This window comes from Phacochoerus africanus, chromosome 5 (assembly GCF_016906955.1).
Source record: "Phacochoerus africanus isolate WHEZ1 chromosome 5, ROS_Pafr_v1, whole genome shotgun sequence".
Taxonomy (NCBI): domain Eukaryota; kingdom Metazoa; phylum Chordata; class Mammalia; order Artiodactyla; family Suidae; genus Phacochoerus; species Phacochoerus africanus.
Genome location: NC_062548.1, coordinates 122,061,515 through 122,074,575, shown reverse-complemented (window position 1 = coordinate 122,074,575; position 13,061 = coordinate 122,061,515). Strand labels below are relative to the sequence as shown.

General features: G+C 38.4%; 1 protein-coding gene across 4 annotated transcripts in view; it reads right to left on the bottom strand.

The window, feature by feature from the left end:
* Positions 1-13,061, bottom strand: part of LDAH (lipid droplet associated hydrolase) — a 109,536-nt gene that overhangs the window by 26,244 nt on the left and 70,231 nt on the right. For all 4 annotated transcript variants that reach the window (XM_047782561.1, XM_047782565.1, XM_047782564.1 and 1 more), the window contains one exon: positions 3,700-3,940. In XM_047782561.1, coding sequence (XP_047638517.1) covers positions 3,700-3,940 — 241 coding nt within the window. The remainder of the gene's footprint in view (positions 1-3,699; positions 3,941-13,061) is intronic.

Below are 13,061 nucleotides of genomic sequence, written 5' to 3'. Positions count from 1 at the left end.
ATAATTTAGAAATCTCAAGAGGAGAAAGAAAATGTAACTACCCACATTTTTTTTTTTCTTTCTGTTCTTTCCTTTCTTATTGTTTCAAGACTCCTTCTTTTATCATTTCTTTCCAGTTTAGAGAACTTCCTATAGCTATTCTTTTAGGATAGGTCTGATGGTTACAAATTCCTTTAATTTTTCCTTCACTGGAATGTGTCTTAATTTTCTCTTCTTTCCTAAAACACATTCTTGCTGGATATAGAATTCTGTATTGACAGAATTAATTTCTGTTTACACTGAAATATATGGTTTGTTTGTTTGTTTGTTTTTTGCCTCTCTAGATTCCAATGAGAAAGTAGCAGGCACCCAAATGGATTTTCCTCTATAAATAATATATCATTTCTCTCTTGCTGCTTTCAAGATATTTTCTTTATTTTAGCACTCAAATGTTTGATTATGATCTATGTTGGTATGGATTTCTTTGAGTTTACTTATTTGGAATTCATCTTGCTTCTTGAATCTGTAGGTTTACATTTTTTGCCAAATTTGAGAAGTTTCTATCTCTATTGTTCTATCTTCATGTTCCCTGATTCCTTCCTCTGTTCCCTCCATTTTACTGTTGAGCTCAAACATTGAGTTTTTTATTTCAGTTCTAAAATTTCTATTCTGATTTTCGTTAAGTCTTCTCTTTCCTGAGACTTTCCAGTTTTTCATTAGTTTCAATGATGTTTCTTAATTGCTCACCGAAGTATTTTTATAATTCCTGCTTTAAGATCTCCATTAGAAAATTCTAATTTTCTTTCTTTTTTTTTTTTTTTTAGGGCCATACACGCGACATATGGAAGTTCCCAGGTTAGAGGTCAAATTTAAGCTGCAGCTGCTGGCCTACACCACAGCTATAGTAATGCAGGATCCAAGCCATGTCTGTGACCTACACCACAGCTCATGGCAACGCTGGATCCTTAACCCACTGAGTGAGGCCAGGGATCAAACCTGCATCCTCATGGATACTAGTCGGATTCATAACCACTGAGCCACAACAGGAACTCCTCTCTGTCATTTTGATGTTTGCATTTATTGCCTTTTTCCATTCTGGGGTTGAGATTTCCTGGGGGGGGGGGGGCTATTATGACAAGTGATTTTGAACTAAAACATGGACAATTGGGGTATTGTGTTACGATACTTTATTTTATTTTAGCTGGGGTTTTTTTTCTGACACTTCCCCAGCAGGGGAAGTGGGGAGGGAGAAGTGCCACCTCACTGCTGCTAGGTGGGGTAGAAATCCAGGTTTTCCATTTGTTTTTTTGTGGCAGGGCTCCTCATTCTTGCTGGGCAAGAGTAGGAATTCTGATTCCCCACTATGCTTCCACTGTTTCCTTCCCTGCTGGGAGGGGTAGGATGGCTTTGGAACTTTTCCCCACATGACCTGGCACTGATCTCACAGGAATGGTAGTATAGTGGCCTTATTACTGCTGGGCATGGTGGAAGTCCTGCTTCTCCAATCAGCCTCCTCTGGACACCATCCCACAGGGAATGAGAAGGGGGTCTCATTACTCTTGGGTGTGGGATTAAGTCCAGGCCTCCCAGGTGACCCCTGTGAGTACGGGTAGGAATAGGGTTACAATTTTTACTATGGTGTATAGCTAGATTAGGGCAGTTATCATCTAAAAGTTTCTTTCAGAAAGGCTGCCATTTTCCTGGTCCTCTGGCTACAGTGTGAAGGCTTATTTCATGACTTTTTTTTTTTTTTAATCTGTACCCATTGGTGTTTCTGGGTCAGTGGCTCCAAGTCTAGGACATGTGAGGTAAAAATAAAACCCAGGGAACTCACCACTGTTATTCTTTGGATCCCAAGGTCCCTACATAGTCTACGTTCTCCTCCACATTTCAGAGTCTTCTTATGTTTGTTTTATATATTATATGCAGAGTTTTAAATACTTAGTAGGAGACACAGGGAAAGTACATTTATTCTATTTTTCTAGAAGCATAAATCCTTGGAGGAAAATGGATTCCTTAAATAGAGAATGCTTTTTAAAAATCCTTTCCATAGGGTAAAAAGAAAAATATTAAAGGGATAAAAAAACTGTAAAAGGGAAATAAATGACTTATTGAAGTGTACATGGAGTAATTTTACGTATGTTTGCCAGAATTTTAAGCAATTTCCATTTGATTGCAAATAATTTCCAAAGGCGTATTGGCCCTTAAAGATCATCTAGTCTAACTCTTGATTTGATCAATGACCGAGAAACAGAGAGAGGAAGGGACTAAACTGAGGTGGGAGAGGGAGTCTAAGGTAAAACCAAAATGAGATTGAGGGTTTATGACTTGTAGTCAGTCATCAGCTTACTAGGCCATTTCTTTGTCTTCTGTGAGGGAAGTATAAGAGGCTAGACTAGAAGTTCTTCAAGGGACATCTCCAACTTCAATCTTTGGGGGTTTCTATGACTGTCCTGAGCCTTACTTCCCTGCTCCTTTTCTCATCTTCTTCCTCTGCTATGCTAAGGCTATAATAAAGAATGGGGTTTGGGAGAGCATAGGGGGAAAAAAAATCTACAAATTCAGAAAATATACTGAAGTTTATATTTGTGATGACTGCTTCCTGCTACACAGTTGGGAAAACACTTCCCATACAATCTGTAGCTGCACAACTGTAAAGGCGGGGCTGTGACTTGTTTCTGGATTCGCTATTTACATGATCTTGCAGCGCTCGATGCAGGTGAGCAATGTAAACTTTACTCAGGAGTCCTGCCTTTATGACTGCTGGGAGCGAAGAGAAAACAGCAGCAGCTATGCTAAAAGGAAGCTTAACACAGTGGCATATTGCTGGAGTTTGAACGCTACCCACTAGATGTAGCTTTGGACAAATCATGTAACTCCTCTGAATCTCAGTATCTTCATCTATAAAATGAGGACATTTATAATACCTAAACTTCCTTAGTTCTCTTGAAGACTACAGGTAAAAGCTTAGAACAGTGCTATGAGCTGCTGTGACTGTTGTCATATCATTCATTGGGGGCTTATGAAAAATAAAATACTAGATAGATACTTTGCATATATTATATTTAATTCTATAACAATTGTTTGTGTTATGGGCTATTATTATCTCTTAAAATTTTATAGATTATTTTATTGTTAAAATCATTTGTAAATGTAGTATAAATTAGTATTAACTAAAAAAGATAAATTATATTTAGAAACAACATTTGAAGCCAAAAAGTAGCAAAAACATTTCCTGGCACATTCACAAACTATCATCAGTAAAGCATCTAGTGTAATATTACCCATGACTATTATTTTCACTTTTCTAACTTAAAAACTTCTAAAGAGAAAAATTAAGTAATAGCCTGCTCACTCTATGGGGATATTGGGCCTGGTTTCCTTGGTTTGGATTTTGCAAAGTTCATACACAGAACTTAATTAGGGCACACCCTGGATTCCTGTAAGGACTCCATATATACTAGACACAGAATTTCTTCTCATCCCCTTGCAGCCTGAATGGAGAGTCAGAAGGATAAGTTTCAAAATTAAAGCTCGATGAGGCTTTTCTGTCATGTGCAATATCCCTCACTATTTTCATTTTATTTCTAGTTTAAGACTAACTTTTGGGAGAAAAATACAAGAAATAATTTCTTGCTTGATACTCACCCACTGTCTGAGATTATTCTCTCAACACTTTCTGATACAAGAATAAACATATACATTTTAAAACGTGCTTACCGAGGCAGGATGGTTCCAACATATTCAGTAACGAAAATTCAGATGAACTCTGTAGGTTCATCATTCGAAGGCACATTCTCACCATCAAGGACTTGATATTCACAGGCCATGGTTTGAGTAATAAGTAGACAGGAATATAGAGAGCATATCGAAACCAGCACACAAGTGGAGTGGCGATCTTGCCGTTGGGTGACTCAGACATGCGCTCAATTGTTGGAAAGAGCAGAAAACAGCGAATGATCTATAATAAAAAACATACTTTGATGAGAAAGTTTCTTAAGGGCTAAGTCACTGCTTTATTGTTTCCTCTATATAGTATCAACAAATGACTGGGTTTTAGAACAGGGCTGAGAAGCAGCACCCTTCACTGCCCACAACCAATCGGGGTAGGATTTACGGTTGTCCCTTAGGTTGCTGGGGTTTATTTTCAGGGTGAGAAGAAAATCAGATTCCTAGATAACGTCTTGATTGTGACAGCAATTCACAATCATTGCTGAAAGAAGGAATGAATGTATCATTGTAGTAGTTACACCAATTTGATTGACTAATGATAGCACAAGAGAATAAAGCTCCATAAAAGACATACAAGTTCTATGTCTAGTTAGAATTTCTTTTACTGATTATATTGGGACATAGCTCACCTTTTTTTTTTTTTTTTTTGGCTTTTTAGGGCCGCACTCGTGGCATACGGAGGTTTCCAGGCTAGGGGTCCAATCAGAGCTACAGCTGCCAGCCTATGCCACAGCAACATCAGATCTGAGCTGTGTCTGCGACCTACACCACAGCTCACAGCAATGCCAGATCCTTAACCCACTAAGTGAGGCCAGGGATGGAACCCTCAACCTCATGGTTCCTAGTCAGAGTCGTTTCTGCTGCGCCACCACGGGAACTCCAAGATAGCTTACTTTTGAAAAGTTCCTCTATTCCTTAATTTTACCAGCCAAAGATAATCTTCAACGGTCCAAATATATTTTTAACAACTGATTCAACCTCAATAAAGCGTAGGCCAGGAGTTCCCATCGTGGTGCAGTAGTTAACGAATCTGACTAGGAACCATGAGGTTGCAGGTTCGATCCCTGCCCTTGCTCAGTGGGTTAAGGATCCAGTGTTGCCGTGAGCTGTGGTGTAGGTTGCAGACACGGCTCAGATCCCGTGTTGCTATGGCTCTGCCGTGTTGCTAGAGCTCCAACTGGACCCCTAGCCTGGGAACCTCCATATGCCATGGGAGCAGCCCTAGAAAAGGCAAAAAAATAAATAAATAAATAAATAATTAAGTGTAGGCCAGGGACAAGGGAAGTTGGAAATTTCTACCCATGTGGGAAAATGTTCAAGGACAAAAATATTATTTCAGCTCAATTCATCACAATATCAAGAAATATATTTCAATAATACTATGGAAGAAAATCACTAAAACATTTTAAGTTTATCAGTACTTATCATATTAAATTTTAAAAATTAACATATGAAAATAATTTCTATCAGAGATCTGAAAAGTCAAAATAGTTAAGAACAAACCATATTAATAACAGAGTAACATAAATGTAACATACGTGGAACAGATCACCAATGCTAATAGACCATAGAACAGGATACAAGAATGGATACATAATTTACTTTAAAAAAAACTTTTAAAATGTTAAGTATAACATATTTATGGAAAGTATATAAAACATAAATGTTCAATTTAACAAATAATTTATAAAATGAACATATGCGTGGGTCAAGAAACAAAACACTGCCAACATGTCATCTTCCAATCATAACTCCGTCCTCTGTTCACATCCTAGGTAACCTCTATCCTGACTTTCTTACTTTCCTATGTATCAATATCTATCATTCCTTAACACTGCAATCACTTCCTTATTTGGCTTTACACTGACACTTATCCTGTTATAAACTGAACTGTGTCTCCTCTAAACTGGTATGACTTAAGCCCTAACTCCCAAGGTGACTGCATGTAGAGATGGGTAATTAAGGTTATATGAAGTCCTAAGAGTGGGGTCCTACTCGAGAGAATTGATATCCTTATAATGATAGACACCAGAGAGCTTACTCTCTTCCTAAGAGCATACAGAGAAGACGTCTGGTGAACACACAGGAGAAGGTGGCCTTCTACAAGCCAGAAAGAAGTTTCACCAGAAACTGACAATGCTGGCATGCTGATCTTGGCCTTCCACTTTCCAGAACTGTGAGAGAATAAGTACAAGTTGTTTAAGCTACCCAGTCTATGGACTTTCGTTAAAGCAGTTCGAGCAGACTAATACCTATCCCTTAATACCATAGTTAACTTTTGTCTATTAATGAACTTTATATGAATGTAATCATTAAGTATGTTTTTGTATTTCACTTCCTTCACTCAACACTGTTTATAAGATCTATCCATGTCAACAACATGTAGCAATAGCTCATTTTCTTTGCTATACAGTTTTCCATTGTAAGAACACAATTTCTTTATTTTATTGATAGATATTTGGGTTGTTTTTACAAATACGCTGCTATGAATATTTTTATACATGTCTCATGTATGTATGTATGTATTTCTATTGACTATATTGCTTCAAAGTAGAAATACGGGGTCATGTGAAATGCACATGTGCAGCCTTAGTAGATAATTCCAAATGGTTTTCCAAAGAACCTGCACCAATTTACTCCCTTACCCTCTACATGAGGGTTCATATTGTTACATATCCCTACTACATTTGGTACCGGCCAATTTGTAATTGTAATTGTAACTGCAATTGACTAACCTGGTGTTTAGAGGTATTTCATTGTGGCTCTAATTTCTGTTTCTCTGATGCTGAATAAGGCTGAAAAAGTTTTATGTTTTTTGGACATTTTCCACAAACTCTGAAGTGCTTATTTAAGTCTCTTGCACATTTTTCTATCAGACTTTTTTTTCTTATTAATTTGTAGAAGTTGTTTTTTTATTCTGGATACCAGTTCTTTGTCATGCTGCAGTCTTTGGCTTGCCCATTCACCCCTTATTCTTATTTTTTTCTTAATGGAGATAAGTTCTTAAGTGTGATGCACTTGCACTTAACAGTCTTTTCTTTTACAGTGACTGTTCTTTGTCTCTGTTTCAGAAATGCCTCTACAGCCTCAAATCACGAAGGTATTATTTTTTCATTCAAAATGCTTTCTTAGAAATTAGATAATGCTACTTCTTATCTTTTCTACCATGTGGATTTAAGCCCTGGGCTATGTTTAACTTCAGTTATGAGTCTGTTCCTTTGATTTCAGGCATCAGTGATTTGCCATTTCCCTTATGTATTTACATTCCTTCTTCTGGATGAACTTAATGCACTCTTCTTAGTAGGACCTCACAGTAAAAGTGGGTTTTTGTGGACTCAGTCTGTTTTTCACCTTCCACTGGTCAACAGTCCTTTTTCATAGTAAGCGGTTTGATGGCACTGACCCAATGTTAAAGTTGATCAGGTAATGCCTGTCAGTCTGCCTTCACGTCTTGCTTGCTAATAGCGAACAGGCATTAGAGGGTAAAAACTTTGGAGGACTCTTCTTTCTAATCGTGCTCTTCTTGTTTTTCCTTGGTCATATCTATCAGCTAAATGCTCGGCCATTTCCTGCAGATTTTTCCTTTTCTCTCAACAATATCTGAGATATTTTAGTTGTTTCTTGTTTGGTCACAATAATTTGACCTCTACTAGATCTCCTCTGTCACATAAGTAAGAACATACTGTTCCCTGTGGCCTTCTTTGGGAGCAAGGAGCCACAGCCTTTTCAGATGATTTTTAAAATGCTGGATTGGTAACAACACATTGCAAAATGCTCGTAATGTGCTGTTTGAATGAAAGCCGGTTTTCGGCCAGAATGGAAGTTTCTGCCATCTTGGCATCTTCTCAAGTACAAAGCAGAGGAGATGCTAGATGGATTGTACTTAATGAAGACTTTATGGGGCATTCATGGGCACTTAGGGGGGAGAGCACTAGAAGGGCCTCTAGAATGTCACAGATGATCCAGAATCCTCCAATCAGAGCAAGCTACCTATACTACAATGGGTTTATATAAGAGTTATATATAAAGAGTCTCACAAAGGTTATGAGATCTCTGTATAGTCTGACTGGACAAGAAATGTCAGTTAAGGGAATCACTCTCCCTGGATACCATTTTCATTGTGAACTCAGTGCATCTGAACACAAACAGGCAAGGAAGGAGATCAGCTTCGGAACCCTGGGACTTTTCTGACACTTGGTCGTCTGCTTCTTTCCTTCTAACTTAACATGGGGACAGAGCATTCCCGATTCATCAGCCATGACAATGGTGTAGAGGACACAGGGGAAGCAGAGTATGGAGCACAAGCACCATGACTATACTATCTTTAGTCTCAGGAAGCTTAAGTAAAGAACCTGACAGCTTTCTGACATCTGCAGGGCTCTTGAACAGGTCTCCCCTTTTCGTATTCTACATATGCTGGGTATGCTGCTACGTCATCTTTGCCTCTCTGTTAAAAGATATTCTTCAGGACTGTTCCCAAAGGCTCAAAGTCAAATGGGTTGCTGTCTCTCTTAGAGATGCTGAATATGCCCTTTAGACTGGCAAAAATTAAGAAATCTAACAATACCAACTACTGACAATGTGGATCACCAAGAGCTTTTAAACAATATGGCATGAGATCTTAGCCTTTTCTCCTTTGTTTCTGAAAGGATACCCACAATCACTTTAGTGGGTATCTGGAACTCATACAGAAAGTAAATTTAATCATATTATCAAATGTAATTCAGGGATCTGGCATTTGACTTGGATACCCAAGACCATGCTTTAAGAGCCCGAGAGGTAGAAAAGCCACTGGAGTGGTGCTACAGTTAACCACTGATTTTATACCTTCAAATGGACACTTCTTCTCCTCTCATTTGTGTAATTCTTTTTTTTTTCTTTTCTTTTTTTTTTTTTTTTTAAATGGCAGCACCCGCAGCATATGGAAGTTCCCAGGCCAGGGATTAAATCTGAGCCACAGCTGTAACCTACACCACAACTGTGGCAATGCCAGATCCTTTAACTCACTGTGGCAGGCTGGGGATCCTTCAACTCACTGTGCCAGGCTGTGCCTCCGCAATGACCTTAGCTGCTGCAGTTAGATGCCTAACCTGCTGTGCCATAGCCGGAACTCCCTTGGGTAATTCCAACATCATGAGTCCTTTAACTCCTGTAAGTGCTGCCGATGTTCTGTTGGACTTAAGGCCTGAGAGGCAAACAGGGGTGGATGTCTACAAAGCAGTCTTGGGTAGTGAGAGAGGTAGCGATTCTCAGTGCCCGGCTGAAGGGCTAAGAAGGAGCTACCTTCCCCACCTCACAGGAAGAGTTCTAGCAGCTGCAGGGGCAGCAAGGACAACGATGAAGAAACTGACTTCTCAGCGTCAGCTGGGCTCTCGTTTGTCAGTCCCACCAGGAGCTATAGGAACATGATCCAGTAAGGAAGCCAGGTCGGCCACAGTTCACAGTCACTGCGGGCTCCTTGGCAGCCAGTATTCTTCAGTAATATCTCTAAAAGCTCTATGGCCTAGTCTTTCAGTTTTAGGTTCATAATCTACCTGAAACTGATTTTTACATGTGGTGTGAAATATGGATCTAATTTAATTTTTTTCCATATGGAAACTCAATTGCAAAGGCTGTCCTTTCCCTGCTTCTCTGCAGTGACAATTGTGTTGTAAATCCTGTGCCTGTACATGTGACCAGGTCCTTTCCAGGGCTCTATAATCTGTTCTACTGGCCTGCTTTTCCAACTCTGTGCCAAGAGCACAATGTCTTACTTACTAAAGCTTTATATTTTGATATTTGGTAGAGTTAGTTAAACCCCATCTTCTTGTTCTTCAAAAATGCCTTGAGTATTTTTGGCTCTCTGCATTTCATAAACATTGTGGAATTGACTATTCAAGTTCCTCAGATATCTTGTTGAGATTTTGATTGGAATTGCATGAAATTTATAAATCAATTTGAGGAGAGGTAATACCTTTACAATATTGGTTTCCAACCCATGAATGTGAGATAGTTCTCCCTTTATTATAAATCTTTACTGTCTCTAAAAATGTTTTATAGATTTTTACATGTAGTCATCTTGCACAATTTTGTCAGATTAGGTACTTATTATTTTTAATTCTACTATAAATAGGATACTTGAAAATTTTCATTTTCTTTCCTTCCTTCCTTCCCTCCTTCCTTCTTTCTTTCTTTTGGCTGTGCCTGTGGCATGAGGAAGTTACTAGGCCAGGGATTGAGCCTGCACTATAGCAGCAAACCTGAGCTACTACAGTGACAATGCTGGATCCTTAACCCATTGTGCCACAAGAAAACTCCTAGAGTGTTATTTTATAAATGGTTGTTGCTTGGAGTTCCCGTCGTGGCTCAGTGGTTAACAAATCCGACTAGGAACCATGAGATTGTGGGTTTGATCCCTGGCCTTGCTCAGTAGGCTAACGATCCGGAGTTGCCGTGAGCTGTGGTGTAGGCTGCAGACATGGCTCGGATCCTGCGTTGCTGTGGCTCTGGCATAGGCCAGTGGCTATAGCTCCGACTGGACCCCTAGCCTGGGAACCTCCATATGCTGTGGGAGCAGCCCAAGAAATGGCAAAAAGACAAAAAAAAAAAAAAAGGTTGTTGCTTATATATACACAATATGCATTATATATGTATGTTGATTTTGTGTCCAGCAAATTCACTGTCTTTTATCAGTTCTAAGAACTTGCCTGTATATTCTTACGCATTTTCTAAGTACAGACTCGTATCATCTATGATTAATGAGGGTTGTTTCTTCCTATCAAATACTTATATCCTTTCTTTTTCTTACCTTACTGAGTTGGCCGAAACTTTAATACAACAGTGAATAGAAAGTAATTACTGCTCCTGCACTCAAAGGAGAAATTTCAAAATAAAGCATGATGGGTACTGAAGGTTTTCTAGAAATATACTTAGAATAACAAAATTTCCCCAATTCCTAGTTTGCTAATTCTTTTTTAAAATCGTATGGATGCTGACTTCTATCAAATACCTTCTCTATACCTATTGAGATGATCGTAAGATTTTTCTTCTTTTATTTTTTAATGTGGCAAACTGTCAGTTGATTTTCTAACATGAAACTAACTTTCCATTCTTGGGATAGACCCATCTTAGTCATGATACATACTTCTTGTATGTTTCTTTATTTGGTTTCCTAATATTTTGTGTAGGATCTTTTGCATGTTGATGATTAAGCCTGGCCTGAAACTTGCTTTTCTTATATTATTTTTTCTAGGTCTGCATATAAAGTTTTGCTAGTTTGAGAAAACTAAGTTGGAGAACATGGCTTCCTTTCCATTACTTAGAGGATTTTGTAATATAATAGAATAATTTGTTCTCTGAATATTTGATAGAACTCAGTAGTGAAGTCTAGAGTTTTATTTTCAGAAAATTTTGACTATTGATTGACTCAGTTTCTTTAAAGGCTTAGGACCACTCAGGCTTTCTATTCTTCTTTAGAATGTGGGGTTTTTTTTTGTTTGTTTATTTTGCTTTGTTTTTTTTTTTTTGTCTTTTTGTCTTTTTAGGGCCACACCCGTGGCATATGGAGGTTCCCAGGCTAGGGGTCTAATGGGAGCTGATGCATCCGGCCTACGCCACAGCCATGGCAACATGGGATCTGAGCTGCGTCTGCAACCTACATCACAGTTCATGGCAACAACGGATCCTTGGGTTGAGCAAGGCCAGGGATGGAACCTGTGTCCTCATGGATTCTAGTCGGGTTCGCTAACACCGAGACATGACGGGAATTCCTAGAACCTGTTTTGATGTTATCTTTTTTCTAGAAATTTACCCATTTCATTTAAACTTCCACATTTATTGGCACAAAGTTATTTATAATATCCTGCTATTATACTTCAATCTCTTGAACTTCAATCTCTGGACAACCAGCAGTGATATTACCTCTTTTATTCCTGATACTATTAATACCTGATAGAGGAAACCTCTTACAATTACGAAGGAACCCTCTTCATTTCTAGTAATGTCTTTCCTATAGGGCTTATTTTGTTTAATATTAACATAGCTACACTAGCTACGGTTAGAACTTGCCAGATATACTTTTCCCCTGTCTTCTACTATCTACCTTTCTAAAGCCTTATATTTAGCAGATATGGTTGGATTTTTAGCTCTACCTAATCTGACAGTATTTGTCTTTTAACTAAAATGACTAATATATTTACTACATTTTCACTTTAAAAATGCCAATATTTTGGAGTTAAATGTAAAATCTTATTTTGTGCTTTTTATTTTGTGTATCCCTTGACCTCATCTTCTTTCTTACCATCTTTTGCATGCAAAAGATATAAATAATAAAAATATGTGTCAGTAAACACTAAATGAGTAAATGATATAACAATGAACAAAACAGGATGTTAATGTCACAATAAATGATTAATAATTAAAAAACAGTTATAGGACAATTTAAGGAATAACTATCAAAATGAAATTATAAATAAGTAATTGAGAGATGTATAGTTAAGTCTCCAGGCCTATGAAAGGATAGGAAAGAAGAAGATAATGAAGAAGACTAGGAATTGCTGGTATAGCTTCTTTTTTTTTTGTCTTTTTGTCTTTTTGCCATTTCTTGGGCCGCTCCCGCGGCATATGGAGGTTCCCAGGCTAAGGGTCCAATTGGAGCTGTAGCCGCCGGCCTATGCTAGAGCCACAGTAACTCGGGATCCGAGCTGTGTCTGCGACTTACACCATAGCTCACGGCAACGCCGGATCATTAACCCACTGAGCAAGGGCAGGGATCGAACCTGCAACCTCATGGTTCCTAGTCGAATTTGTTAACCACTGCGCCACGACGGGAACTCCCTGGTATAGCTTTTTAAACAGGGTATTTAGATAAGGCTTCAGTGAAAGGTCACATCTGTGTAAAGGCAGCTATGGAGTGAGCTGGAAGATATATGGACAAAGAATTTTTCTGGGAGAGGGAAAAGGAAGTGCAAAGACCATATGATAGACTCCATTTGGTGTGTTTGAGTAAAAGCAAGGAGAGCAGACTGCCAGAGCACTGTGTGTGGGAGGAGAGCAGCTCAGGCAGTGACAATTGTGATCATAAGGGCAGTGGTGGGGACAGAGGATGGAGGGGCCAATAGGACTTTGGTTTTTACTCCGAGTAACTGAAAAGTCTTTGAAGGGTTTTGAAAACAGGGGTGACATATTTGACTTCATCTAAATAGGATTACTCTGTTTATATTATATTGTTATTACTGTTCTAGAAATACTGTATCAAAAATAAGAGCTATAAATATTGGGAAGACAAGATTACCATTATTTTCGGTTTATGTTTAAAACATTAAAAAAATCATGTATAAAAATAATAGCTAAATACAAACATAAAAAGAAAT